This window comes from Xenopus tropicalis, chromosome 3 (assembly GCF_000004195.4).
Source record: "Xenopus tropicalis strain Nigerian chromosome 3, UCB_Xtro_10.0, whole genome shotgun sequence".
In the NCBI taxonomy this organism is placed as follows: domain Eukaryota; kingdom Metazoa; phylum Chordata; class Amphibia; order Anura; family Pipidae; genus Xenopus; species Xenopus tropicalis.
In genome coordinates, this window is record NC_030679.2 from 105622305 (window position 1) to 105649075 (window position 26771).

General features: G+C 40.0%; 1 protein-coding gene across 1 annotated transcript; it reads left to right on the forward strand.

Moving 5' to 3' along the window:
- The first annotated feature begins 347 nt into the window (after nt 1–347).
- Nucleotides 348–26242, forward strand: sh3gl3 (SH3-domain GRB2-like 3). Its single transcript, XM_002940099.5, has 9 exons — nt 348–594; nt 16633–16701; nt 16823–16895; nt 17873–18016; nt 18699–18832; nt 20484–20642; nt 22726–22829; nt 24227–24351; nt 25494–26242. Exons 1-9 carry the CDS (start codon nt 550–552, stop codon nt 25694–25696), a joined length of 1056 nt encoding a protein of 351 aa, XP_002940145.1. The 5' UTR covers nt 348–549; the 3' UTR covers nt 25697–26242.
- The last annotated feature ends 529 nt before the right edge of the window (nt 26243–26771 follow it).

Sequence of the window (26771 nt, forward strand, 5' to 3'; positions counted from 1 at the left end):
TAAGTTCTACTGATAAATTATATTTTCTATATTTGTTATAAAAACATTGCGCGGATTTGGTATCAATACTGAAAGGAGACTGGTGTGGCCACTAGATGGCAAATGTATTTTAAGGAAATGGTTATTATGTATGCTGCTGTGAAGACTTACAATGTTGCTTTCTGCGCCCATGCTAAACGCCGAATAAATCATAGTAGGGGCCCCTAATAACACTGGCACCCAAATGTATAAGGTGAACATAGTAAGGAAGGGCTACTCTAAACTATAAACAGGCTGCTGAGTATAACCCCTCCCTGCTCATGTGCATATCAAGCCCTGGGCCAATCACACGACGGGGCGTGTTTTCGCCATGCAAGTGTTGGCTGTCGGTGTTGCTGCCGCCTGTCTGTGCTGGATGTGGGAGCAGCTGGGAGCGAACGGCCCGGGGCTGTGGGCAATTGTTGCAGGCTCAGGGCTCTCCTGCTTTGGCTTTGCCGCTAGCCCCTTATACCCCTAGTTTCTTTACCGTCTCCAGAAAGCCGGCCCGGGCTGTGCCACGCCGATGTGAGGATGTCAGTGGCAGGACTGAAGAAGCAGTTCCATAAAGCCAGTCAGGTAAGGGATGAGCCTGGCACTACAGTGGGGCACAGATAGTATTCCACCATCCTGCCATCTGATCCCACCCCCTGCCATGCTACAACACCAGTTGATGGGGCAATCTATCTGCCCCGGGGGGATACACTGCCAGCCTTACAATCTACCGGGCAGGTTTTAGGGGAGAGAATTCCTTGCTGCCCCAACATAAGGGCCCCTTTTATTAGGAAAGGATACAATAAAATACAAAGAGGTTGCTAGAATGTTTATCAGTAGTTTAATATCTACAGTATACCCAATACCATAAATATGTTAGGGGTTAGCCTGTACCCCCCAGTTGTACTGCATGCCCCTAGTAGTAGCGCTGCTTGGAATCCCTATTATGCTCTAAGGGGCTGCCCCCTTTATTATCTCAGCTTTATCTCACAATATTGCATTGTACTTCTGCCTGCCATGTACAGAATACCAATCATCCTTTCCACAGTAACACATGTAACGTCACCGAATATATATATATATATATATATATATATATTTACCAGCCTTGAAATCTATATTACCCCTCTTTGATCCTAGTACATTGAAACCTTCTCTTTATTCACTGTCACCGTGAGTGATATTAATGATACTGCTGCCTGGGTTGGGTCACAGCACAATCAATACCTTGATTGATTAGGGGTGTCCAACCTGTTGCTGTCAGGGGATGCTGGGAGCTATAGTTCTGCAACAGTTGAAAGAGCTCAGGTTGGACATCCCCAGTTTATGGCGGCTGTTTAGAATAACACTGTTGCTGGCTGGCCCTGCTCACAGCAGAATCAATAGCGCATCAATAATACACTCTCATTGTACGAAGCTGTCAGACAGATGACAGTAATTGCACGAGCTGATGTGCGAGGGATGTAGGAGTGGAACAGTGTTTCTATAATACCAGGCGCCTCCTTCAAGAAATGAAGCTGTTATTTTTGGTGTATCTTCTGTTTATGTCAGTTGGGATGATAATTAGAGATCACAGCGCTACTGTTGTGGGGGATTTCTTTTATATTGGGTCCTGAGCTGAGTATGCACTTAGCACCCAATATTCTGCGTGTGTGTATCAGTGTGGGCAGGAGACTATCTTATATGATTCTGCCAAATGAAAAAAAAATCCTCCCAAGAGACAAAGCAGAATGAAAAGCCATGTGAATTTGTGTTCCTGGAAGAAATGTTACTCAGTAAATTTAAAAAACTAATTTGCTCCTTCGTGGTTTCATCAATAAAGCATCAGAAGGCATTTGGTTTATTGTACTTTGTTGGGCATTGGCTGTACTCCAGGGGAAGGACTTGTATAAATCAATAGGTAGGCACTTTTGCCATCATTTACGTTGAGCAGTGTACAATCTGCCATACGATGCACAGTGCCTGCAATGCTCTTTCAGTAAGTACCCTTTTAATCAGCAGCGCGGACTCTCTTAAACCTGATTCGTAAGTCACTTCCAAGTGTTTCTTTACAGGATTCAGGCCCAGAGGGCTTGCACAGTACCCATACAGCACAAACAACAATGATATAATGCTGCAGGTTCTTATAGATTGTCTGACAGCACCGGGGCTGCCACCTGTTGAGAACAGCAAACCAGCTACAGAGGCCCCCACTCCTATTACAAACCCCAATGCACATCTTACTAGCGTACCACCTCCAACGTGTACTTCCCCCACCACTGTGTACGTCCTCTTCCTTGCCACTACCAGCCTACGGCCCCTGCAGTCAGTTCTCCACACAATGAGCTCCCCACACCCCACCTAGCTAAGCACTGAGCTTTAACACCCTACCTGGTTCTTAATTTTATTAAATGCAATGCAAGTTAAGGGGGAGCCTTATTTAGCTGCATAATGATATTTATTCATTATCAAGACCAGCAGCCAATAGGAACAGGAACATATCTAAATGGCTAAATTATCAGAAAAAGGGTGGGATGGCTGCTTCGGAGACATTGGAGTTCCCTTGTACTGAGGAACAACACCAGTTCTGTATAAATGCAATTATGCAAAGAAATAATCACATTGTAAGTAATGGCCTCTTATAATTTATAGAAGATTCACCTTCTCAATATATATAAGGTACATTTTTATATCTTTAAATTGTTACAAGCTGGACATTGGTTTCCCCAACAGCAATAAGCATTTTTCTATTGGCACCATTTTCTCTCTAGTGCTTTGCCTCCTCTTGTGCAAATGCTATTTACTCTTCTGCATGTGTTTGTATCCCTGAATAAGTGGCAGGCCTAGGGAATTCTCCTCTGTTTATGTGTTCTGATTTCACTCTTGTGTCTTGCAACATGTCATGGAACAGCTGTGAATCTGAAACATGAATAGACACTTGCCAATGTGAACCATCAGGGGGAATATGGCCTACTTACTGTTTTTACTGTGCTAAAAGAGAAGCTGGGATGGATACGACAGAGAAAACGGGAGTAATTGGTTCCTAGTTATAACATCCAATAGAGCTAACAAAATGCATCAATCTGTTTTGAAGGACATTCTGTTTGCTGTTATGTGTAGATATTGTTGTTATTTAATGCAATATCTGTATGACTGTATTTCTTACGCACTCCTAGTTCTAACTCATGAATCAGTATTGCAGAAGACAAGCGATCATAGGACCTGGAAGGGAACTGACTTCTGCTACATTGTTTCAAGAGTAAGAACCAGGAGTGAGAGCAGAGAACAGATAAGGATAACCAAATACTGCTTTCAATAACTGTTACATAGTGAAGAATGTGGATAGTGATCTACTACTAGGTATTTAAACAGACTATGTGCCATGGGCCTTAATTAACCCATAGCACAAATGAGGTACCTTATTCAATAGATTTGCTAGTAGGTTTGCTGTAAAATTCAGTTCACATGTGAGATAACCAAAATACTTGTTTGGGTTTTACACAAGTGCACATCACTAGTTTGGACTCAAGGTTGAGTGTTCATTGAAATTTTTTACATAAGTTACGTGCATCCATACTGAAGTGCTCTTAGCAACTTGAGGTTACTTGTTGGGGGCGCTGTCCAGCCTGCTCTGGGAAATAGCACAAATGTAAATGCATATACAGCAAGGAACCCTGGAACTATTCCATCCAAAAACTTTGCTAGTACCAGCCATCTGCTTTCCTAGGCTTTCCAGGAGAACAAGTAGCATTTTGAACTGCTGAATGTACACCAATTCCTATCTGGTGGGCAGCTTGCTAGCAATTAGGCAGACCTGACAGGGAATTGCAATTAATTTTTTTCCCTGTGTGAATTCAGAACAGTGATTGACTGCCCACATCCTATTGTGACTCTGGGTGAGGACCTGCCAACTGCTCATTACAGGTCAGAGTCAGACAGGAGCTTGAATAAAGTTATTATTTTTAAAGGACAACGAAATCCTCATTTACTGTGGGGGGGGGGGTCAAAATGTTAGGCACTCCCCAGTGAATAAAACTGCTAAGGGTTTTCCCCAGGCCAATGCTTCTAGCCAGCAACTTTATAAAGCAGCTTGATGCCATCATCTTAAGGGTCTCTGCCAGGCACCCCTTGAAAAGAATTAGACTTGCACACATGCAGTGTAAAATCATTACATTTTTCTCTTCTTCTTCACATGTGCAAGTCTAGCGATTGGTCTAGACATAGACCTCTGGCTGGTGTCCCCTTTAAAATACATATAAGGGCTCATTAACAAATGCAAGTTCAGTATGTAAAGTGCAATGCCGGGCAGAGTTACCATTCTTTTATATGTATAAGAAAACCTACTGAATGTGCCAGGTTGGGTAATCCTAGTTCCTGTTCACAAATGAAGCAATGACACTAGCTAGTTACACGTTTAAACATAATGTTTCACTGGTTCATATCAATTACATAAGTAATTACCACTAAGAAGAAATGTTTCTGTTTGCCTTCAACAGTGTACTGTAAGAGCAGGGTGGAACTAGGGAAAGGCAGAAGAGGCACGTGCCTAGGGTGCAAAAGTGGGGGGTGCTGGGTATGTACCTCTTCTGTCTGCTCCCCTATTTCAGGCCCTGAAGGAGCTAAAATGCAGCCACTTTCAGTGATCTCCTGCACTCTCCCTGCACATATACGCTCACACACAGGAGGGGGGCGGGGATGTGCACATGCTGCCCATCTTACTTGGCCCGGCCCTAAGTAAGCGATAAGTCAAAACTTCACAAGGGTTAAGATTGAGGGCAAGCAAGGAAAACTGATGGACACTACCGAGATGATAGTTAAAACCATCCTGGAATGTTATATTCAAACTGAATGTTAACCAGTCTCAGGAAAAACTGCGCAGTGGGCAACATCATGCCAATAAGGCTCCTTTACCAGAGCAAAATTCAAACAGAATTCAACATCATTTCTAACCAAAAGTACAGAATTACCCCCTACAATTCCAGGGTCATTGTAGAAGCCCACTTAATAAATCCATTTTAAATATGTGCACAGTTTGTGGTTCAAGCCTTTCTTAGCCAGGGTGATGTGACTACCTGTGTGCCGATGCACGTGGAATTAATAATGGCATAAGTGTCCAATTCACTTGACCCATTGACTGGGCTCGATACTTTGTACTAACATAAACTTAATCAGAGCAGGCTAAACAGGTACATTTCTGCTTGGTGCAAGATATTAGGGAGTGGGTATAGGCACAGGTATGCATTTTAGTGCATCACCTCAATGAGCCTTCATTTTCCTGGTAAAATTGCTGTTTAGAAACTATTTTTCACTGCCAGTGAGCAAAAACCCATAATCTGGCCTGTCTGGCAATTGAGCAGTGGAAGGATGTATTTTACTCTTTCTTACCTGGATCTCAATGCACTTATGCAATATATTATTCAAATATATTGGAACCTACGTCCTCTGTGCCCATCAACACAGTGAAGGAATATGTTATTATACAGGACATTTTCTGAGTGACTTAAACCAGTTATTAGTTTGTCAAGAATTATGACACCTGAAACAATTTTAAAAGAATATCATATAAAAAATTATGTGTTTTGCACTGATTTATTGAGAAATTCCACTAAAACCCCACTAGTCCCACCCATCTGTTCCACTTCCTGCTGGCTCCTTTCCCAGACTGTGCAGGGGAACCGGCTGCACTCAGTAACACTGCACTGTAGGATAGGAACCAATCAGCAGGTAAGCTGACCTGATAGGGAACTGTAGCCTGTCTGTGCTTGTGTGACTGCAAGGCTGTGATTGGCTCTCCCCCTCCTGATGTGCTTTTTGCAGGGACCGTTAGGACACACCCACCCTTCATTTGAAACACAGACAGAAAACTGATAGGATCTATAGGGAGCTCCAATAAAGGGGCCATTTTTACAGATAGGAAGTGAAACCAGCACCATATATTATTCATACTTGCCTACAAAATTAGGGTTTTTTTCTATTTATCCAATATGTCTCCTTTAAGTAATCAGGTAAACCTACAGTGAAGTCAGTTTATGCCCCAGTGCACAATTCAACTATAGTTTATTCCTTGAATACAAATATGTTCTCCACCACTTTTCATGGCCTCCCATTAATCTAATCTTTAAGCACTGGAAACTTCTGGAACATAGATTATGAAGTTAGTGTGATAACTAGTGGAGAAACCCAACTACCATAATCAGTGCCCATGCCCCCATGTACCTTCCATGCCTCCCTGTACCACTCAGCCCCGATTCTCAACACATCTAGTGCTGGTGTCGGGTGTGGAGCCTAAGTAGTGGTGGGCACAGGAGTCCCAATTCACCTCATTGCATGAAGTAGATTGTCAACACCTTTGTCTCCTAAAAGTCGCAAATAGAACATGGTTTATTATCCCATCACATTCAAAAACTCTAGAATGATTATAATAGAGGTGTTCTAGAGAGAATGTTCATAGACACAAAGGGAAAGCAACCATATACTTCTCTGACCTAAAAGAATGGCCCTCACAGGTTCCATGTGGAGAATAGAAAATATTCAGAAACTAGGCCTGGACTGGCAATCTGTGGATTCTGGCAAATGCCAGAAGAGCTACTGTAAGATGCCATAGACAGTCACTATTTATTGGGCCTGTGGGAGGGCTGGTTGGACCATTGTTTATTTGGAATTCCAGAGCCTACACTGAATAGGCAGCTAGGTAGACCTGATAGGGAACTGAAGCATGCCTTTGCTTGTATGACTGCAGGGCTCTGATTGGTTATCCCTCTCCCACTGTGCTTCTGCAGGTGCCATTAGAATACACCCACCCCTCATTTAAAACACAGACAGGGACCAGAGTAGATCATAAGGAGCTTCAAGAAAGGGGCATTTTTTAAAGATAATAATCATTTTTAGCCCAGAGTGAAACTGGCACCATATATTATTCAATATTGCCTACAAAGTTCAGAGGGGGGTGTTTATTTTATGCTATATGTCTCCTTTAAGGTTGATGGCACCCTTGGTGTTTTTTGGTCTGGCACATTTCAGCTGGCCAAAAACCACTAAAAATGGCTGTGGCAGCTCACATTCATTTTAATATGAAACACCTTAACCCTCCAATATAGGAGCTCTTCAGCACAAAATCACATGCACTGGATGTTCAAGGAAATTGTCATAGAAGCTGGTTTGTGGCATTTTTCAGCCGGCCAAACTGCACCAGACTGAGAAGGCTACATGTACCGTGGCCCTAAGGGTTGACAGGAAAACTAATATAAATGAAATATAGCCTTATTCATTATGTTGAAATTTTATTAATTGTAGAGACATAAACCAAAACTAAAAGATTATTACTGGGCTGGGTATCTTTTTAAAGGATCCAAAATATATGTGGCCTTAGAGTTCCTACCTAGTTCCTGTAAATGTACACTAACACAGGGTCAGGAAGGTGCTTTAACCTGTTTCAATCTCTGGTATGTCTTAGGTCCATTTTCTCCATTCCTTTACCCATACCCATAGAATGTTGCTGTCATTATTTTGCCTACTTTCTGTACATTCATAACTTCAAATTCCTGACATGTTTCTCTATGGCCCACATATCAAACACGTGGCAATTTACATTTTTGGTTGTCCTATCAATCCTCTCCTTCCTTAAATATATTTATGTTGTGTTAGATGAGCGGTGATCCCATCACTAAGTCAGCATCATTAACATGATTCATGGATATGTAGCTGTCAGTAATAATAATAAGCTGCGGAATGTGAAATCTTACAGCCCTATAATTAATGCAGTCCACACTTACTTCCTCATGTGTATTTCTGATGTGTATTTCTTATTTTTGAGTAGAGTCTTGGTGTTATTAAGACATGTGCCGTAGCAGTAATAGCAGAGCACAGTTTGGCACAGTGCTGTCCAGCCCCAACCCGCCCCCCCCCCCTCTGTGTGGCCCCACCTGTCTGGCTGCTGTGACTGCTTACTTTTGTGTAAGTTTAAAAGGTGTTAATTAGTACTGAGATTAACTGTTCCCCCTACATTGTTTACATTTCAGATTCAGGCTGTAAGTCTTTGCATTGTTTATACCTGTAAGCCCCTGTATCGTTCACGCCTCAGATCTGTGCCCTCTGTGTGTGTCATACTCTGCTTGCCCTATGCCCCCTGTTTGTGCTATACTCTGCCTGCCCTACCCTGCCTGTGTGTGCCATACTCTGCCTGCCCTGCCTGTGTGTGCCATACTCTGCCTGCTCTGCCCTGCCTGTGTGTGCCATACTCTGCCTGTCCTACCCTGCCTGTGTGTGCCATACTCTGCCTGCCCTATGCCCCCTGTGTCCCATACTATGCCTGCTCTATACGGCCTGTGTGTGCCCTATTCTGCCTACCCTATGCTGCCTGTAGGAGAAGTGAACCTGGATTTGTTCTGGTAGTTTGTTAGCATTTGGAAATTGTTGTTAGGGGGTCCTTCCCCTGCTGTGCTATCCACAGGGGAGAAGGAGCCATATGTATTTAAGGGTATGGTTTAATATGACTTAATGAACTTTTTTGAATTAATGTTTATGTTAACATGGGGGAGTGGTCAAAACAGAAGTTGGGCAGCACTTGTTTAGCATAATGGTGCACCTTTGCTACAGTATGATGTATAACGCATTATCAGCCAGTGGTGCTCTCTGTACTCCCATCCTTTCTACTTACATTTATACAGATGAGTGGGAGTTGCAATATTGCTTACCATTAGTAAATCTGAGAATTCTCGACAGATTCTTTTCACTGGAGTTATCTTTGTTAGGGAATTTATGTGGGATGGCTGAAAAGTGCTAATAAAGATGGCATGTTCGATTGTAAGTTCTTTTGGACTCACTTTACCTGTTGTATCAGTTATTGGCTGCTTTTGTAAATAAATCTGTATGTTCAGTGTATATACCTATTTATTGTACAGCACTGTGGAATATACATTCATATTAATAATAATAATGGCAGCAAGGTTAAACAGTCATGGAGCCACAGAGCTTGCCAGACAATGTGAGCTCATATCTATCCCTGCCCAGCTTACAAACTAAAGTCCTTACCACATTCACACACATTCAAGCCATTTTTTTTTATCAGGAGCCAATTACCCTGCCTGTAAGTTTTTTGGAGTAACCATAACTGGTGCCCAGATAAAAGCTAAACCCTAAAAATAAATGTGGCTAGAAATACCATGTCTTATATACTGAACTTACTGCACAAGGCTAAAGTTTCTATAACAGTAATGATCTAGGACTTTAAAGTTGTGCACAGGGGGCCACCATCTTGATTAGGAGTATCAGTGACACTGCACATGCTCAGTTTGCTCTGGGCAGTTGTTGAAAAGCCAGGCTTAGCGGTCGTCACAGATTATCAAGCAGAAGGTGATGATCACCATAAAAGCTGATGCTACAGGGCTCATTATTAAATTCTGATGATAATTTCACTGGTTTCTAAGCTGCAGTGTAATGAGAATCTAAATAAATTACTAATCATCCTTGTATTGTGACATTTATATTCTATATATACGATATAGTGTGAGTGGGTCCCTAAGCTCAGTAAGTGACAGCAGCACAGAGCATGTGCAGGGAATCAGCAGAAAAGAAGATGGGGAGCTACTGGGGCATCTTTGGGGGCACAGATCTTCTCTGCCAAAGGGCTGTGGGTGCCTTGGGCTGGTACAGAACCCCGATAATATAATGTACAACATTTTTAGCCTGCTTCTTTAGTTAGTCTTTAGTCCTCTTTTAAACAGGGCTTTAGTTTCCTATATTAAACAAATCCATTTCTTTGAGTGTCAATTTGTTTCCTGCTAAAGAACATTATTGCAAAGGTACTTTATCAGATTGCTGAGTGTATCAAAACAGAGAGATCTGTGCTTACAGAGACACTTACTAAGAAATGGTTTTTAAGTGGGATTTAACAGCATAGAGGCACCGATTTAGTGGCATTGGCAGTGGTACATGAATACAGGGACTATTGCAGATTAAAGCTGAGCACTGTTCAGATTTCTGGTTGGTTAACAGAGATTTGAGACCTGTGGTTGATGCTTACACAGAGCTGTGCTAATGACACTTAATAGGATGGGACCCTGAGGGCTCTACAGCTGTTGGAGAACTCCCAGTTTCTAGCATCTCTCTCTGTCCACAGAACTGCTGTAGCTCCAAAACAGCTGGAGTGCCAAGGGCAGCCTTTGCCTGAATATATTATCAGCTTTGCCTTCATTCTTTGGTCTGAAAGTACTGAGGACAAGTGCCATCAATTACTTAGACTGTCTGCTACCTCCTAGGACTAGTATTTTCCAATATATGTTATACAAGCTGCTTGTTTTAAAGAGATTTTCAGCCTGGACCACTCCAACTTAGTCAGCTACTGACTGTTAATTCAAGCTGCTTTTTAGCTGGTGATGAAGACTGCTGCAGTCACTCAATGGGAAAAGCCTCACTAGTACATTTTTGTATATGAAGTTGATCTTTTGGGCAGTATATAATATGTTTCAAGGAATGTTAAAAAAGGTATTTATAAATATATGACAAATTCAGATTTTCTAAAAGGCTGCAAAGTCTGATTTAATTTAAGGGGCACATGGTGCAAATTGCAAATATTGGACACAAGTCACAATGTTTTTAATTATAACACAGAGTCTTTACCTAGAATTCCAGCATAATTGCGGGTGCTTGTTGAGTTGTGACCCATTAGCATCTGTATGGCATCTGTACCTAGATAAAGGTAAAGCTACAAGAAAAAGAGTACAAGATAAGGCTCTTTTTTTATTTACTTCACCGTGATTGGGGGAGTTAAGGCACCAGGGGAATGACAGTATTGCAGGTGGGGATCAGATCTGGGTCAGTGGGGCCCACAGGGGATGGGCCCTATGGGTTTTTCCTGTTGTCCTGCCAGCCCAGTCCAACCCTGCCTAGGACAGCCAAAACTGTAATATTTGATAAATACTGTTAGAAATGAATGTGAGATGTGGGTTAAATATTGTTTAGGAATACTCCTTAGCAGATACACTGGGCCTTATAGTATATAAAGTTAAAAATCTATAAAAGGACATATTTTGAAAGCCTGTCCAAACTAATGGATATATAATTTGGCCCTAGCTCCTGTTAATTTTTAGTTAGTTATTTTCATGCAGTTTTGGTTTACCCACTAATTTCTCACATTTAAATTACTTTCCATATCACAAGGAACTTCTAGATGCGCTTGTATTTCCTCCAACTGTGCTTTTCATTTCTCTTATTGCAAGTAGTACTGCTGCTGTTACCTTCTAGCAAAGCCTTTAGCCTTTAACGCTCATATTAATATACTAGCCTGCTAATTCTCTACAGTGCAAATAGTATTCATGGCTATCAGTTTATCATAGCTCCCACTTGACTCTGTTTTTACCTAGCTCAGATGCTATTGCAGATATGTGCTTTTTCCTTTGCTCTGACCTGTGATGACAAGTTAATAGCAGGAAAAACAGAATATGATGACACGCGCCGGCAAGGTTTTTTGCAATGTGTGGCAGAACAGCAGCACAAATATTTGATAGTCACAAGCAAAATTTCTGCAAGAGTCATTACCATACAGAAAATTACAATGTATGAAGAAGTCAGCTCTGGGAACAAAGTATTTATTGTTAGGAATGTATCCTTGGCCTGTGAATACTGAGCTCTTTTGTTACATACAATTTGCTCAGCAGAAAAGTTGTATTAGAAATGTAGAATGCGGGTGCATCTCTGCCTGGTGCCAGTGGCTCACCCGCTGCTTCATGGAGTGTCTCTTCTCAAGGATCTTATACAGTCATTTAATTTCCTCCACTACTGAAAAAGTCAGGGGACTTAGTATGTCAGACAGAGACTGCCTTAAATAAAAGTTGCAAACGTAACAAAACAGCAGGGGGTTATGGAAGGAAAGGCATATAAAGCAGGAAGCGGTAGTGAGTAGATAGCAGGGGTCAGGATACAGAAGGTGGGCAAAACAGGAAATAGGACAGGGAGAACAGATGCAAAGGGCAGGGCTTGGACTGGGAGACAAATTATAGGCAGAGGGGCAGAAGTGGTTAAAACAAAATGTGGGAATCTATGGGGGAAAGGCATAAATATGACACCAAGGAGTTAGCGGCAGGGATAGGTAGCAACCCTACCAGTAAGGTGGTACAGGTGTGGGATCCCTTATCCAAAAATCCGTTATCTAGAAAGAAAGCTTCCAATTACAGGAAGGCCATAGACCCCATTTTAATTAAATAATGTAATTCAGATTTTTTAAAATGATTTCCTTTTTTGCTGTAATAATAAAACAGAAGCTTGTACTTGATCCTAACTAAAATATAATTAATCCTTATTGGAGGCAAAACAATCCTATTGGGTTTATTTAATGTTTAAATTATCGTTTAGTATACGTAGGGTATGGAGACCCCTTATCCAGAAAACCCCTGTCCCAAGCTTTCTGTATAACAGGTTCCATACGTATATGGTTAAGGAAGGATCAAGAGTATAATACTGTAGGAGGGAGAGGGAAAGGGATTCCCTTCACTGCTATTCTCTAAATATTTTCATGTAGTTAATTAATACATACCAAAGAAGATGTCAGGGCTCATTTACTATTAAAAGTGCAAATGCAGAGTTCTGAATATAACTCGTTTTGGGGGTATACATTTCAATATACATTTCAATACACATTTCATGGGAGCAGAGACAATAACTCTAGCACATATACCAGATTAGTTAATATTTACTCTTGATACTTCCTCCCCACTCATTAGAAATAAAAATAAAGGCCAAGTAAGCAGTGTTTCCTTGCAATATATTTATAGCTCAGGCAAGGAAGTATGTACTGATAATAAGTACAATTGCTGTAGATGTATGAAAAGATTCAGGATATTGTTCAGTTCATCCAGGAATGTTAGAGGAAGTGTCCCAGGCCCCAGGGTGCATACAGACAAATTACACTGCAGTTACTATCAGGAACACTGCGGCAGATAGCAGAGGTAACACAGCAGAGGAGAGACAAATCTGGATTCCCCCTCCAGAATACAGAAATATTAGAAAATAAAGTGACTGTATGATGATTTCTAGCAGTGCAGGGACACTTCCATAGGCTCTTACAAGCACATCAGTATGACTGTAGGCTTTTAAAATCTTTTAAAATTAGAAATAATGGGTAAATACAACATTTTTGTGGTGTCCTCTAGTGATTGATGCCCAGATGAAACTGTAAGTGGGAAGCATATCAAATGAACAAAATCATGCTCAAAATCATTCTCTTGTTGCTGGAGAGTTATAACTCCCAATACACCCTCATCATCGAGGCTGGATGTTTGTGGGGAACAGCTGGAGTTCCGAAGGTTAACTATCTCATCTCTAATGCCATTTTTTCCAGTATCCATGCCTTCCCTTATACTTGGTTACTTGTGTATCATTTTCAAGTGTATATATAATATATGCACATTGCAGGTTCCATAGTGTGCTGCCATAAGCCTTACTTGCCTTTCCAGGGCATTGCTAGTAGCTCTGGTATATGTTTCTGGGGCACCATTATCCAAATATGGTGCAGGAAGGAAGCTATGAAATGGGTAAATGTGTACTTGAAATGTATATTGAATATGGGATATAGGTGGGTTTCCCATTAACTTTGATTGCTACAGTGTCCCCTCCATCAGTAAGAGATCTGTGTGAACTAAAGTGGATCCAGTCCCAGCAATAAAGCAGTTAGTGTTTTTAAGAACCACTAGAAAAGAGCTTGTCAATGTGGGCCACCCTAAGTGAGATTATTGCTCCTCCCCCCCCGAAAACATTGTTACATAAGGTTTAAGGCTACATAAATTAAAATGATACCTTACTTGTTGTATAAAAATGCATGCCATTTAATAGGAAAATAAATTCTACTGCCTATAACTGTAAATATATGTTTTGTCTGAAGTAAAGTCTATGTAATGCTACAACACCAGAAATGGAATGAAGCCGCTTCTGTGTATCTATAGAAGCTGCCAGCTGCCAAGGCTCGTGGTTATAGAAATGGCCAATCCTCCCTTCCCAACCCATTCTTTAACTCCAGGGGGTACTCTGTAAGTGTCAGATTCCTGTAAATATCACTTAGAACTTCCAGCTATTGATGTTTGCTGTACTGGAGTCTGGAGTGAAAGCATTCATTGTTGGGCATTTGTATAATAGATTCCATACTTTCCTGCAGAGAAAGCTGTGCCTTGCTGCCAATTCAATGGTCTGTTAAATTTAGTAGGTCAGACACAACCGGTAAGATTAAAACATGCTTGTGTTGGTTTTCCCCTCAGGTTTGTTCATATATGTATATATATATAGCTCTCATCATGAATTGTATTCATGGTATTGTATTCTTAATTACAACACAAGACATTTATGCCTTTCCAATTACCACTTACATTCTGAGTTTGTACCCTGCGGCTCACAGACATGTGGCTTGCCCTAGGCCAAAAAGAGTTATACAGGTATAGGACCCATTATCCAGAATGCTCGGGACCAAGGTTATTCCGGATAAGGGGTCTTTCCGTAATTTGGATCTCAATTCCTTAAGTCTACTAAAAAAACAATAAAACATTACTTAAACCCAATAGGATTGTTTTGCATCCAATAAGGATTATTTATATCTTAGTTGGGATCAAGTACAAGGTACTGTTTTATTATTACAGAGAAAAAGGAAATCAGTTTTAAAATTCTGAATTATTTGATTACAATGGAGTCTATGGGAGATGGGCTTTCCGTAATTCAGAGCTTTCTGGATAACGGGTTTCCGGATAAGGGGTCCGATACCTGTATCAGATATTGGTTGTGGGTTCCCAGAATCACTGATTTAAGGTCACTACTTTGGATGTTAGGCATGTATTGCAGAGACATCAAATAAACTAAAACTGCTGTTTATATAGATATGCTGTTATGACAGCAGGCAGAATGCCGGCCTGATGTATCAGACTAAAGTTCCACTAATGCCCCTCACTCACCACCCTTGGTACTAAGGTCTGCTAAGGTCTGCTAATAAATGCAATGAAGTGCCCAAGAATCATTAACTGAGCACCTTACAATACTGTAGCAGTCAGTGGAAGATCTTGATGGGATTGCATCATTAAACATTGACCCCTTATCTGAATAATCTGGTCACCACTGCTTTATGGCAACCTAATCCACTAGTTGCCCCAGAATGCAGGGGACAGGAGCATAGGACACCATGAAGGTGAGCGGGGATATCTGAAAGCTATAATTTTTGTAATTGAGCTGCTAAATGATTAGGCACATAATCAAGCTATAGTCACTTAGTGAAATTAGTGGGGAAAAAAGGCTATGACTTAATCATCCCTTTTAGTTGGCATTCTTTCCCATTTTAGTATCTTTTTTATATGAGAAATAATGGCAGTAATGTATTTTTATGAGCAATAGTGGACATATAAACAAAGAGCATGCATTATGTGCATGATGCTTCTGTTCAACTGAAAATCTAAATCACTGCAAGTCTGAGTCTTTTATAGGGAGAAATGTGATGTCAACACAAGCAGGGACTATCACACAAAGGTCCCGTGCCCAAAGTGTACTTGGCTCTTGTGCTTCAGTGTGGCACACAAGTGATCTCTCATGTACCCGGCTGCCACCCTGACTACATGCAGCGATTGTGCCGGTGCAGCCAACTTGATATTGATGTTTTTTTAAGACACAATTGGTGACACTGTTGCATTGCAAATTTCAATTGAGCATTGTGCATTTTTAGTACCTGCTAAAGTGGCATGTTTTTTTTGTTACAAAATAACTGCGTTTTCAGCAAGATGTTTTATTATATTCACTGCACAATAGCAGTAAACAACAAGACACAATCCTTTCTCCACTGGTGGTTAAGCATCTTAACTGTTTATTACATATTATGGATAGGGTGCCATTTACTACTGGTGCTAAATGCACAGTACAGAAAATCATTTCAGTTTTGCATGCTTTTTGCTCTACAATACAATTCCCAGATTAAAACGCGGTTCTAGGCACAAGCTTTGGTTCAATATGGGAATTAAAAAGTGCACCTTTTTAAACAATACGTAATTTCCCTGCAACTGCGCACAGTTGGACATGATGTACTTACCTCCTGGTTAATGGCAAGTATAAAGTACAGGTCACCATTGTACATGCATGCACCTCAGTCACGTTAAGTACTAATTGGTACTGGGTGCAAGAGTGCAGATGCTGTTATGTATGACAATTTTGCACACCCAAATTTTTACATTTTGACATTAGGCTACTGCTGATCCTGCTGTTAGGAAATGAGGGCCATTAGCTTTTATGTAAAAAACAGGAAGGAGGTTCTCAAATGCCCTTTTGATACAACTTCAGCCGAGAAATAACCCTTATTAATGAACCATATTTTAATTTTCAGTGTATAGCTTGAATATTGACTTTAATCTATATGTTTATGTTATGTATATGTTTGTCCTCCATTGCTTTGAGCCCCTGGGATGGGGAGTTGGCAGCCCCAGAACTTAGCAATGTATTCCGTGTAGAAATAGCCTATATTGCAAAGTAAGAAAACTTGAGCTTTTGTTTAGCCCTTTAAGGACAGAATTATGTAATTCTGGAATGTTGTGATTCCAAAGGGCCCTGGGGTGCTGTTGTATAGTTGGTTACACCTATAGTTCCTCACACGGCTGCAAGCAATTATTAACATCACTTTTTGTTTTCTTGCAGCTGTTCAGTGAAAAAATCAGTGGAGCAGAAGGAACAAAACTCGATGATGACTTTCAGGAGATGGAAAGAGTAAGAGAAAATCCATTTATATTCCTGCCAGATGAATATGCTTTTCTGTGCAGTTTCACACTATGTTGTGATTACAGACCAATACTGTATATTTGTTTCCCCGTGTCTTTTTCTCTTTTAGAAAATTGACATCACTAACAAAGTTGTTGCAGAGCTTCTCTCAAAAACTACAGAGTACCTGCAGCCCAACCCAGGTAATATAAAGGCACACATAGCAAAGCATTGTACTGTAGGACAGTAAGGTTAATCTTCTTAAAGTCTCTTTGGGAAATTATGAATAGTTCTTGTGTATAAAAAGAAAGACATATTGGTTTTAGCCCTCCTTGGAGGGGGTAGAAGATTGCAGGAAGACATAGGCAGAAAAATTCTGTAAAAAAAAGGTAAGGAGAACCCCACAATGGAAGTCACACGTGACCCTAGACTAGACTAGATTGTGTAAGGCTAGCCCATAATAGGAGTGTTTGACATGTGTAGGGCAGTTAATATGAGCAGTGTTTCACTTAGAAGTAGTGTGTCCCTGGTCACAACTGCCAGAGAAGAGTGGATAGGTCCAAGGTACTAGACATTGCCATACAGTGACTATTGTTATTGACTTTAGCCCATAATTATTAAGGTGACTCTATTACGGTATGTGCTAAGTGATGCTAACCTTTTTAAAATATTGGTTAATATATAACAAAAATGGCATTACTGTAGGCTCAAGCAAATATTAATTATATATTATCCGGTGAGTAATCTGGTGATTGGTCACAATTCTTTGCTCTAATCCTAAATTATCAAAGCCCATCCATTTAAGTAGTTGGTTATGTAAATATGTTCTTTATTTCCTTTTTCATTACATGTACATTCATGTACAGGGCATGACCAAGTAATAAAAAAGCAAATAAATAAAATATATATATTGCACTTTATATAATATATTTTCATAATATTATAGCCTAACACTGGTTATTTGATGTTTGGTAAATGAGGGTAGAGTACAGAGCAAACATGCACAAGGGAGCTCTGGAGTTGCCACAAAGTTACTTCAAAGGTCCCTTTACACGTGGCATCTACCATGCAACTAACTTGATTTACATCACACAATAACAGCATTTCTGGCTCCACTAAAATCTCTGCTTTGGAAATGACACAATGCAAATACGTTGATGCAAGAATTTTATATTTTCAGCATACAGAGCCCGGCTGGGAATGTTGAACACCATGTCCAAAATCCGAGGACAAGTCAAAACTACAGGGTACCCACAGACAGAAGGATTACTGGGGGACTGCATGCTTCGCCATGGGAGAGAATTAGGGGATGAATCAGAATTTGGTGAGAGAGCATTTTTACTTCGAAAGTTTCTTATTTCATAATCAAAACAAATGCATACGTTCCCCTGAGCTCCCCAGCACCCACCCTAATGGGAAGGCACAAATTGTGAATTGCGTGGAAGTGAGGGCTCTACGAGGGATCTCCAAAACAAACACACACATTTAAATTTATAAAATGACCATTAAAATAGCAGGTTTGGGGATGCTTTAGCCACACATAGATTTGGCCTACCTGTAGAGTAACTAAAATTCACAAACAGAGGGGATTGTGGGAGAACTCCAAGGCCTGTTAAAGTAAAAGGGACATGCTAATACCTACCCAAAGTTTGAATATTGATTTAATGTATTTTAAGTGCTGGAATACCTAGGGCCTCAACTCAATCTTTGATTACAGGTATCTTAGTCACCCCTTCTCATGTGACCGTGTACCGATAATGAGTTATTCACCCCTGCTTTTCTAAACTGACTGGTTGAATTACCATGGTCAATACCTTCCATGTATATGTTAGCAATGTATAACTAATGGATAATAATCTAGATAAAGGATCTTTATTCCCCAGTAGTGGAGATATTTTGGAGGCATAATACCAGATTTTCCATCTTGCCAATAGCTAAAGCACAGCATGCCTTGTCTTTTAATTGTTTGCAAACAGCTTATCAGCCAGTTCCTTCCTTTATCCTAGGATGTGCATTGCTAGATGCCGGAGAATGCATGAAACAGATGGCAGAGGTGAAGGACTCACTTGATATTAATGTCAAACAAAACTTTATCGACCCCCTACAGTCCTTACAAGACAAGGATCTTAAAGAAATTCTGGTAAATATCCCTAAGATTTACTTTAATTTATTCATTCAGAATTTATTCATTCAGATTCAAACTGAGGAATCCAAAACAATTCCAAGCAGTTCATATTTATTTTCTTTTTAACAATAATTTTCAGGAAGGTAAGTGATGTAAAGTAAAGCAGTGCTGAAACAGTTTTGCATGTTAGAGTTTGATTATGTCTGCAAAATAATGAAGGCCAGTGGTGGGGGAGGGGGGCTGCAGAGTGCCAGTGGAGGGGATGTTTATAAGTGCAATATTTAAAAGAAATGTACTGAATTACTTCAGCAATCTGTCTCTCTACATGCATCTTTGTGTCAGAGTATTATTATAAACCACATAAGACAAGAAGAGAGCTTATCTATTGTTTATCCTATTAGAGAAGTCTCTACATAAATTATGATACCTGACAAAAACAGCTCTAAAGAAACCGATTTCTTTACCAGGGCACTTAACTTTTTGTTAAAAACCATTTTGTTTCTTTGCTGACATTTCAAAACTGCACAAGTTCCTTTCTTGGAACACAATTATACAAACAAAGTTGCACAATATAAAACCACCAACCTCCCTCCAAACAGTAAGGTCATTTAGACATTTAACCCTAATGTTTTCCAAACCTTTTCTCTAACAAGCCACATTACCTTTATGTAACATTCCATATTGAACACCATATTTGGAACTAATATATTAAGATAAGAAATTATGGTGTTCCATAAAGATGCCAGCTCTGAAGAGAATATGTTGTTCTCTTCCATATAACCAATCACAAGGTTGGTATTTATTGGTGCAACAGGGCTCTCCATTCCGTTCTGTCTTTCAAAGCTAAAAAAGACAGCTTTTATGCCCAGTTCCCAAGGAATAACAAATAATGAGCCAATATGGATTGTAACCTACCACATCTCAGCATCTGAGACTGATATATTATCAGTGCTGAATTTACGCCCGGTGCCACCCTAGGCACCAGACCTAACTGTGCCCCTAGATTGTGGAAGATCACTTCCCAAATTTCCTTGGGAATATTGTGTGTCTTGTATATAGCTTGGTAAATTATAAACCAAGTCTTTAAGCTGAATATCTATAAACTGAGACAGCGGATAAGTAGCAAAATTAATGGCAGATACAGTGGATTTACCACACTTTTATGGATCTTTGGCAACCCATAAGGAACAGCTTCTTGTGGGTTCTCAACTAGTCCAACTGTAATATCAATTCGTTGGACAAGAATGCAGGTATTTACCAAAAAGCTAAAAAGAACGGCTCTTCGATATGAAAATAATATTTTTTAATATTGTGTCCTGGGGTAGGTGCCAGTGAGATGTATGAACTACAGTGTTACAATTTCAAGAAGTGTTGTGGGTAAAGATGGCTTAGAGACATTATGCTTTTAGTTCTTAATCCACTCTACCTCCAACCTGTTCATGTTCTTGTAAATGTATTATAGATGTGCCGACTCTGCCCAAGAGGTAAGTGGAGTAGCAACTGTATTAGCCAAGGGGATTAAGTGAATGGACTGTATAATAGCAGGTTCCTGTTTCTCTGTGAATTCCCCAGTGTGCCTGTAGTCCAACCTACTTTCTGGATCAAATCTGTATTTAACACAAGTGACGATTGCTCTCAGCCATTCTCGATATTTTCTGCTTTACAGTACCATTTAAAAAGGCTGGAAGGGCGTCGTTTAGATTATGACTATAAAAAGAGGCGCCAGGGGAAGATCCCGGATGAGGAAATCAGACAAGCAGTGGAGAAATTTGAAGAGTCCAAGGAACTAGCAGAAAGGAGCATGTTTAACTTCTTGGAAAATGATGTAAGTCTACTGTAGAGATTCTGCTAGCAAACAAATAATAGTGTAGGCGACACACTTTCACACAGTGTTATGTTCTATATGACATAAAAACACAATTGATATATATTTTATGATGATTATAACCTTGTCAGCTACAAGCACATTTTCCCAGTAATATGGAGTTGGTAAGTGTTGCATCTATGATAGGCTTTTATTCTTTTCCGTAAATCATTTCTCTCAAGTAATTATGGTGCCAGTGTATTATTCTCCCAGCACATAAATAACAGTGACACAACCTCAGGGGAGGTAGCAGATCTTATAGAGACAGCAGACCCAGTGGCCGCGAGCAGAGGGAGGGTACAGTAAGGGTTGTTGGCAGATCTACTATTTCAGTAGCTGCTTTAAAAATATTTTGGGGGGGATACAGGGGGTATTAAAATATTTTAGGAGTAGTATATTACATATTTATAAACAACAGCAATAAGGCTGGTGCCACATTGGTCTGTTACTCAGCCTGCATATAAGCACTGACGAGAAACAGCCCTTCCGTTTGCATCCGCTCTCTCCTGTGTCTACACTCAGAGGCAATGTTTCAGCCTGGCTGCAGGCACACAGAGCGTATTTCAGCATAAAAATGCATACTCACATGGTTCAGCACCTAAAAAAAAGGAGAGAATGCCAGGGGGCCATCTGAAAAGCAGACCAAGAATTAGCCTTGTGTGGCATTAGCCTAAAAGTATACAGAGTAATCCAGCTGTCTTCTAAGGACTGACTATTAAATACAGATAATTAAGTCAGAAAGAGATATTTACTGATCCCAGTTCATTGAATTATTATATGTTATTTGAGATCACACCCATCCAACCTGGGATTAAATCTCTGCATTTCAATAAATTACTTATCTTTCTAAAATACAGCGGTGCCCAAGCAGCTGCATCTTATTAAAGCTTTATTTGTACTGTGTAGCAGCAGTATAAGACTTGGTCATGTATCTTGCAGGGTCATCACTTCATTTTCCTTATTCTCCTATTTCCCAATTCAAATTCTTCTTTCAATTCCACTTGCATTATGAAATCACAAATAATGTAATGTATGAGCTGATTATGCCTTTCTGAGGGACAGGCTGATATAAAAAGCTGTGTATTGCAGATGATGCAAGAAAATTAATGGTGTTTATCAGGATGTTCCAGGAATATTTTGTGACATTTTACGCCATCTGGTGGGAATATGTAGAACTGCAGCTTAGATTCTCAATTACAGTGTTGTTTCATAAATGTATGAGGTATATGTATATCTCTTTATTTATATAACGTTACTGGTATATGCAGTGCTTAACCCACACATTAACTATAGTCATTTAGTTATAAAATTTCATCTTTTCAACAGGTCTGAACAGGAGAAAAAAGCTCAACAATAGTGTGATAAATAGGGACTGAAAAAAACTGACTATTATGATTATGTTATTGCCCAGTTTTGTGTGCTTAATTAATGCTATCTTGGTGACATTTGCAACCACTGTTCTTAAGTAAAAAGATTGATTTGCACTTACTATACTGCCATGTGGTACTTTCTTCAACTGATGAGAATGGAAGAATTAGTAAACCTTGATGCAAAGGAAATAAAGCCACATGAATAATAATAATGAGAAGCCCACCAGCATACTCTGGCCTCTCCAGTTTAACTGCTTTAGGGCTCAGTGTGGTACAGATCAGCACCCTGCTCGTTGTAACTAAATGAAAGGAAAAACCCAGCACAGCGAAGCAAGTGCAGTTGGGGAACACCTTTGTGAAAAAGCTGCCCCTATATTAGTCCTGACTGTGTAGGCAGCTTATGTGCCCATGTATAAGGACAAAACAAGATATATATATGATCAGGAGGAAAATGGTTGCTTTCCTCTCCCGACAGGTCTGCATGGAGCCCCTATTCCATCTGATTTACTGATTCATTGCTATGGGTTATTGCCCATGTGCCAATTTGCCCAATGTTTATAGATTAGCCCCAGTATGTCATGTATGGGATATATAACCTACCCCAAAATATCACAAATGCATCTTAGAGTGGCTTGTTTGAGGTTCATCTAATAACTGCTGTCTTCTTATTACAGATAGAACAAGTAAGCCAACTGTCTGTATTTGTAGAAGCTGCCTTAGACTATCACAGACAGTCTGCTCAGATTCTTGAGGACCTACACAACAGGTTACACAATAGGTGAGCCACTGGCAGGTAATGGTTTTAAGCAATGGTGGCGCCATCGAATATTGTGCACACTGAAAGAGAGGATTTAACCATATCAGATATTTTGTTACGAATTTACACTAAAATCCTTACTGGTTGCTGCGAGTCTCCCATTTTTAAATAGCCCAGAAAAGCTGGGCCAAGGTGCCTGAAAATGCCCTCCACTGACTTGCAGAGGCAATACTGGAAATGCACCCTACACTGTTCCAGATATCTGACAAGCACTGGCACACAACTGACACAATTTGGAGTAGGAATTTGCATTAGCTTCCAAGGCTACAGACCCTTCTCTATATAGGATTTGTCAGTTTCTATCAAAGAAATAATCATTTGATCCATATTTTATAGTATTTAAATGGGCAGTTCACTTTTGAGTTAACTTTTAGTATGTAATAAAATGGCCAGTTCTTAGCAATTTTTCTGTTGGTCTTTATTGTTTTTTAAATGTATTTCCTGATCTGTCTCTTTTCATCTTTGAAAAGGGTGTCACTGACCATGGCAGCAAAAAATATTGCTCTTTCAGGCTACTGTTTCATTATTATTGTTACTTTTTATTACTTATCTTTTTCTAGTCAGACCCACCCCTATTCATATTCCAGATTCTCAATCAAAAGCTGGTTGCTAGGGTAATTTGGACGATTGCAACCATATAGCTGCTGATTAAAAAGCTGAATAATTAAAAAAACACACTAATAAAACAAATAATACCAATTGCAAATTGTTTCACAATAGCACTCTCTAAATATACTGAAAGGTATTTTAAGGTAAACAGCCCCTTTAATCATAAACAAATAATGACAAATGAAAACTTTAACTCTTATTTCTCATTAGCTCATCTTAGCCTCATTAGCTCCTAACTGGGTCCTACATGAGCAGGCAATTGGGCAAGATTTGTGTTATCAGCATGGTGCCAAGGTGCATATGGGAAGCACGCTTCCCGTACAACCTCTTACTCTACCCAATCACCGAAATTTGCCACCTAGTGCACCTTAAGTAATGGCCATACTCTTAGGCTGATGTCACACCAGGCGTAGGGCTGATTTTTTCGGCAAGCGGATAAACGCTTGCCGAAAATTCAGCCCTACGCCTGCTACTTGTGCCTGCACCCGAATGAATGAGATACGCTCGGGTGCAGGCACATGTAGCTGATATACGCATTAAAACGCGAGACTTTGCATTCTCTCGCCCTTTTTTCGGCAAGCGGAAAAACGCTTGCCGAAAAAATCAGCCCTACGCCTGGTGTGGCATCAGCCTAATATTGTTACTACAAGCTCAGCCAGCACTGAATCAGGGGGAGAATGTGCTCCTTTGAGATGAAATCCTGTTGTTTGCATTCAGCTGCTGACAGCAGTGTTTTGTTCTGTTCCCAGAATGAATACAGCCTCCAGCCGACCAAAGAGGGAATTACAACATAAATCAATAATTGCAACCCTGGAGTCAAATGAAAAGCTACATCACAATGGGATTCCCAGCAACTCATCAATCAAGCCATCAGGTAAAGGTGTAACCAGCTTGCAACTATTTACCAATAATTTAGAGCAATGTCGTTTTTGGAATGAGTGGGAAAAAAAAACTTTTTTGGGACACCCAGCTTTATAGGCAGTGGAAGAAATTGCGTTTAGCTAGGCTAGTTCCTCGGGTTCTTCAGGGTCTTGGCTTCTCCAACAGAAAACAAAGTGCAGTTTCCCTCGATCCATATTGTTTACCCACTGCAATGTTTTGAAAAATTTATCTATAAACCAGGTTGGAAATCACGAGCGATGCAACTGAACCGAGTAGAATCAGAAGACACTTCTGGCATATGTAATTTAAGCTTTTGCCATTTTGTACTTGCAAAACAGCAGGGGGCCTTGTAATACATATTTATGATATTAGCATTGTCAAATGCGCTGATATCATGAATACAAAAAGAAACAAATTAATAATGTAGAAGTGCTCAGAAGAGCACTTTGAGCAATTTTACAGGGGACATGATTACTCTGTACAAGTACATTAGAGGGGATTATAGGCAGATGGGGGATGTTCTTTTTTCCAGTAAAAATGATCAACGCACCAGAGGTCACCCCTTTAGATTAGAAGCAGCGTAGGGGGTTTTTCACGGTTAGGGCAGTGAGGTTGGGGAATGCCCTTCCTAGTGATGTGGTAATGGCAGATTCTGTTAATGCCTTTAAGAGGGGCCTGCCTTGAAGAAGCAGAATATCCAAGGCTACAGTGATACTAATATCTACAGTTAGTATTAGTGGTTGTATATATAGTTTATGTATGTGAGTGTATAGATTGGTAAGTATAGGCTGTGTGTGCTGGGTTTACTTGGATGGGTTGAACTTGATGGACTCTTTTTTCAACCCTATGTAACTAACTATACATGTTGTAGGGAGCTTATGTCCTCTTTAAATGGTGAATGGACAGCTTGCTATTCACTTGTATGGGAGTTTCACATTTTTTCTCTGGCAACCAGTGGCAAATTGAAATTTCAGAATATAACTATACACCTTAGTGTTATTTGATAAAAAAATAAATAAAAGAGCCAATTTTTTGGTTTGGTCTACATATACACTTCCTGTAGCGCCTTCACTGCTGCCGAAAGTAATAGGCTTCAGCTAATCGATGCCTGTTTGCTTCCTGTACATTTTATAGGTTCCTCTGGAAACTTGGACCAGCCTTGCTGCAGAGCACTGTATGACTTTGAGCCAGAAAATGAAGGAGAACTTGGATTTAAGGAAGGAGACATCATTACTTTAACCAATCAAATTGATGAGAACTGGTTTGAAGGTATGGTCAACGGTGAATCAGGATTTTTCCCTATTAACTACGTTGAAGTGGTGGTTCCGCTTCCATAGTGAACCATGGACTGAGAGACAATTTCATCCTGTAAAAAACGAAACAAAAGGACTTGCAAACATTTTGAATGTGGCATTCTGTGAACGCCTTGCTACTGGAGTGACTTCAGATCTTTAGTATGTGTCATCTCTTTTATATGTATTTATTTTGTATTAATTTTATTTTTATGAATACATTGACATCAAAATACAAATCTATTTTTGTTCGTACTGTTCTATGGAGACCTCCTGCTTACCTTGTTTGAGAAGTAATACGATCCTGTGTGTATCAGTTCCTTACTGAAAGTCAAGGTTTTATACTCCTCTCAAAGTATTAGACTGCCCAGGGTGAAAGGAAGGCTACTCTCATGGCTAGCACAAAATACAAAAGATCAGTTTTGGCAGGGGCTAGTTTATTGCCTTTTAACTGTGAATATTCTAATACGTGTTGCACAATATTTGTTAACAAGAGTAGACAATGTTGCTATGTTATTGTAAACTGTCTTATTAAAAAATACTATGTTTATCTGACCAAATCTAATAAATATAAAAAGCTGATTGTCAAAACTTTTTTTTATTATGTTTTCTGTTAATAGAACCTGAGATGCTTATAAAGGGGCTGGTATGATATTAATAGAGGGATCGGGAAAGGCCTCTGCTAGAACAGCATGTGCTCAGCCAGTGATGGGCAGGAAGCTCTGATGACACAATTTCAGATACTCTTCATTATCCCACTGATCAGCCAGCAGGCCATACACAGGAATACTGTACAAGTGGCTGTAAACTATATGGGAACTCTTCTATTGTCCTATTCAAAGTTATTGGTCACGACGGTTTGCTCAGCATACACCTACTGGAAATCATACAAAGATGTTATTGGTACAGAGAGAGAGAGAGAGTGAGAGTGAGTGTGGCCAGATTTATAAAGGAAAAGCAGGAGTGTTAGCTTTTTTTTTTCTTGAGGAGCCTCAAGCCACACATTTAGAGGGATGAACTGAAAAGAAGGCGCCGAAGGAAAAACTGTATACATTATATACAGTATATCAGACCTCCGTTGTCTGTGTTGGAAGAGAAACTTTTAACCTCTACCCCAGGG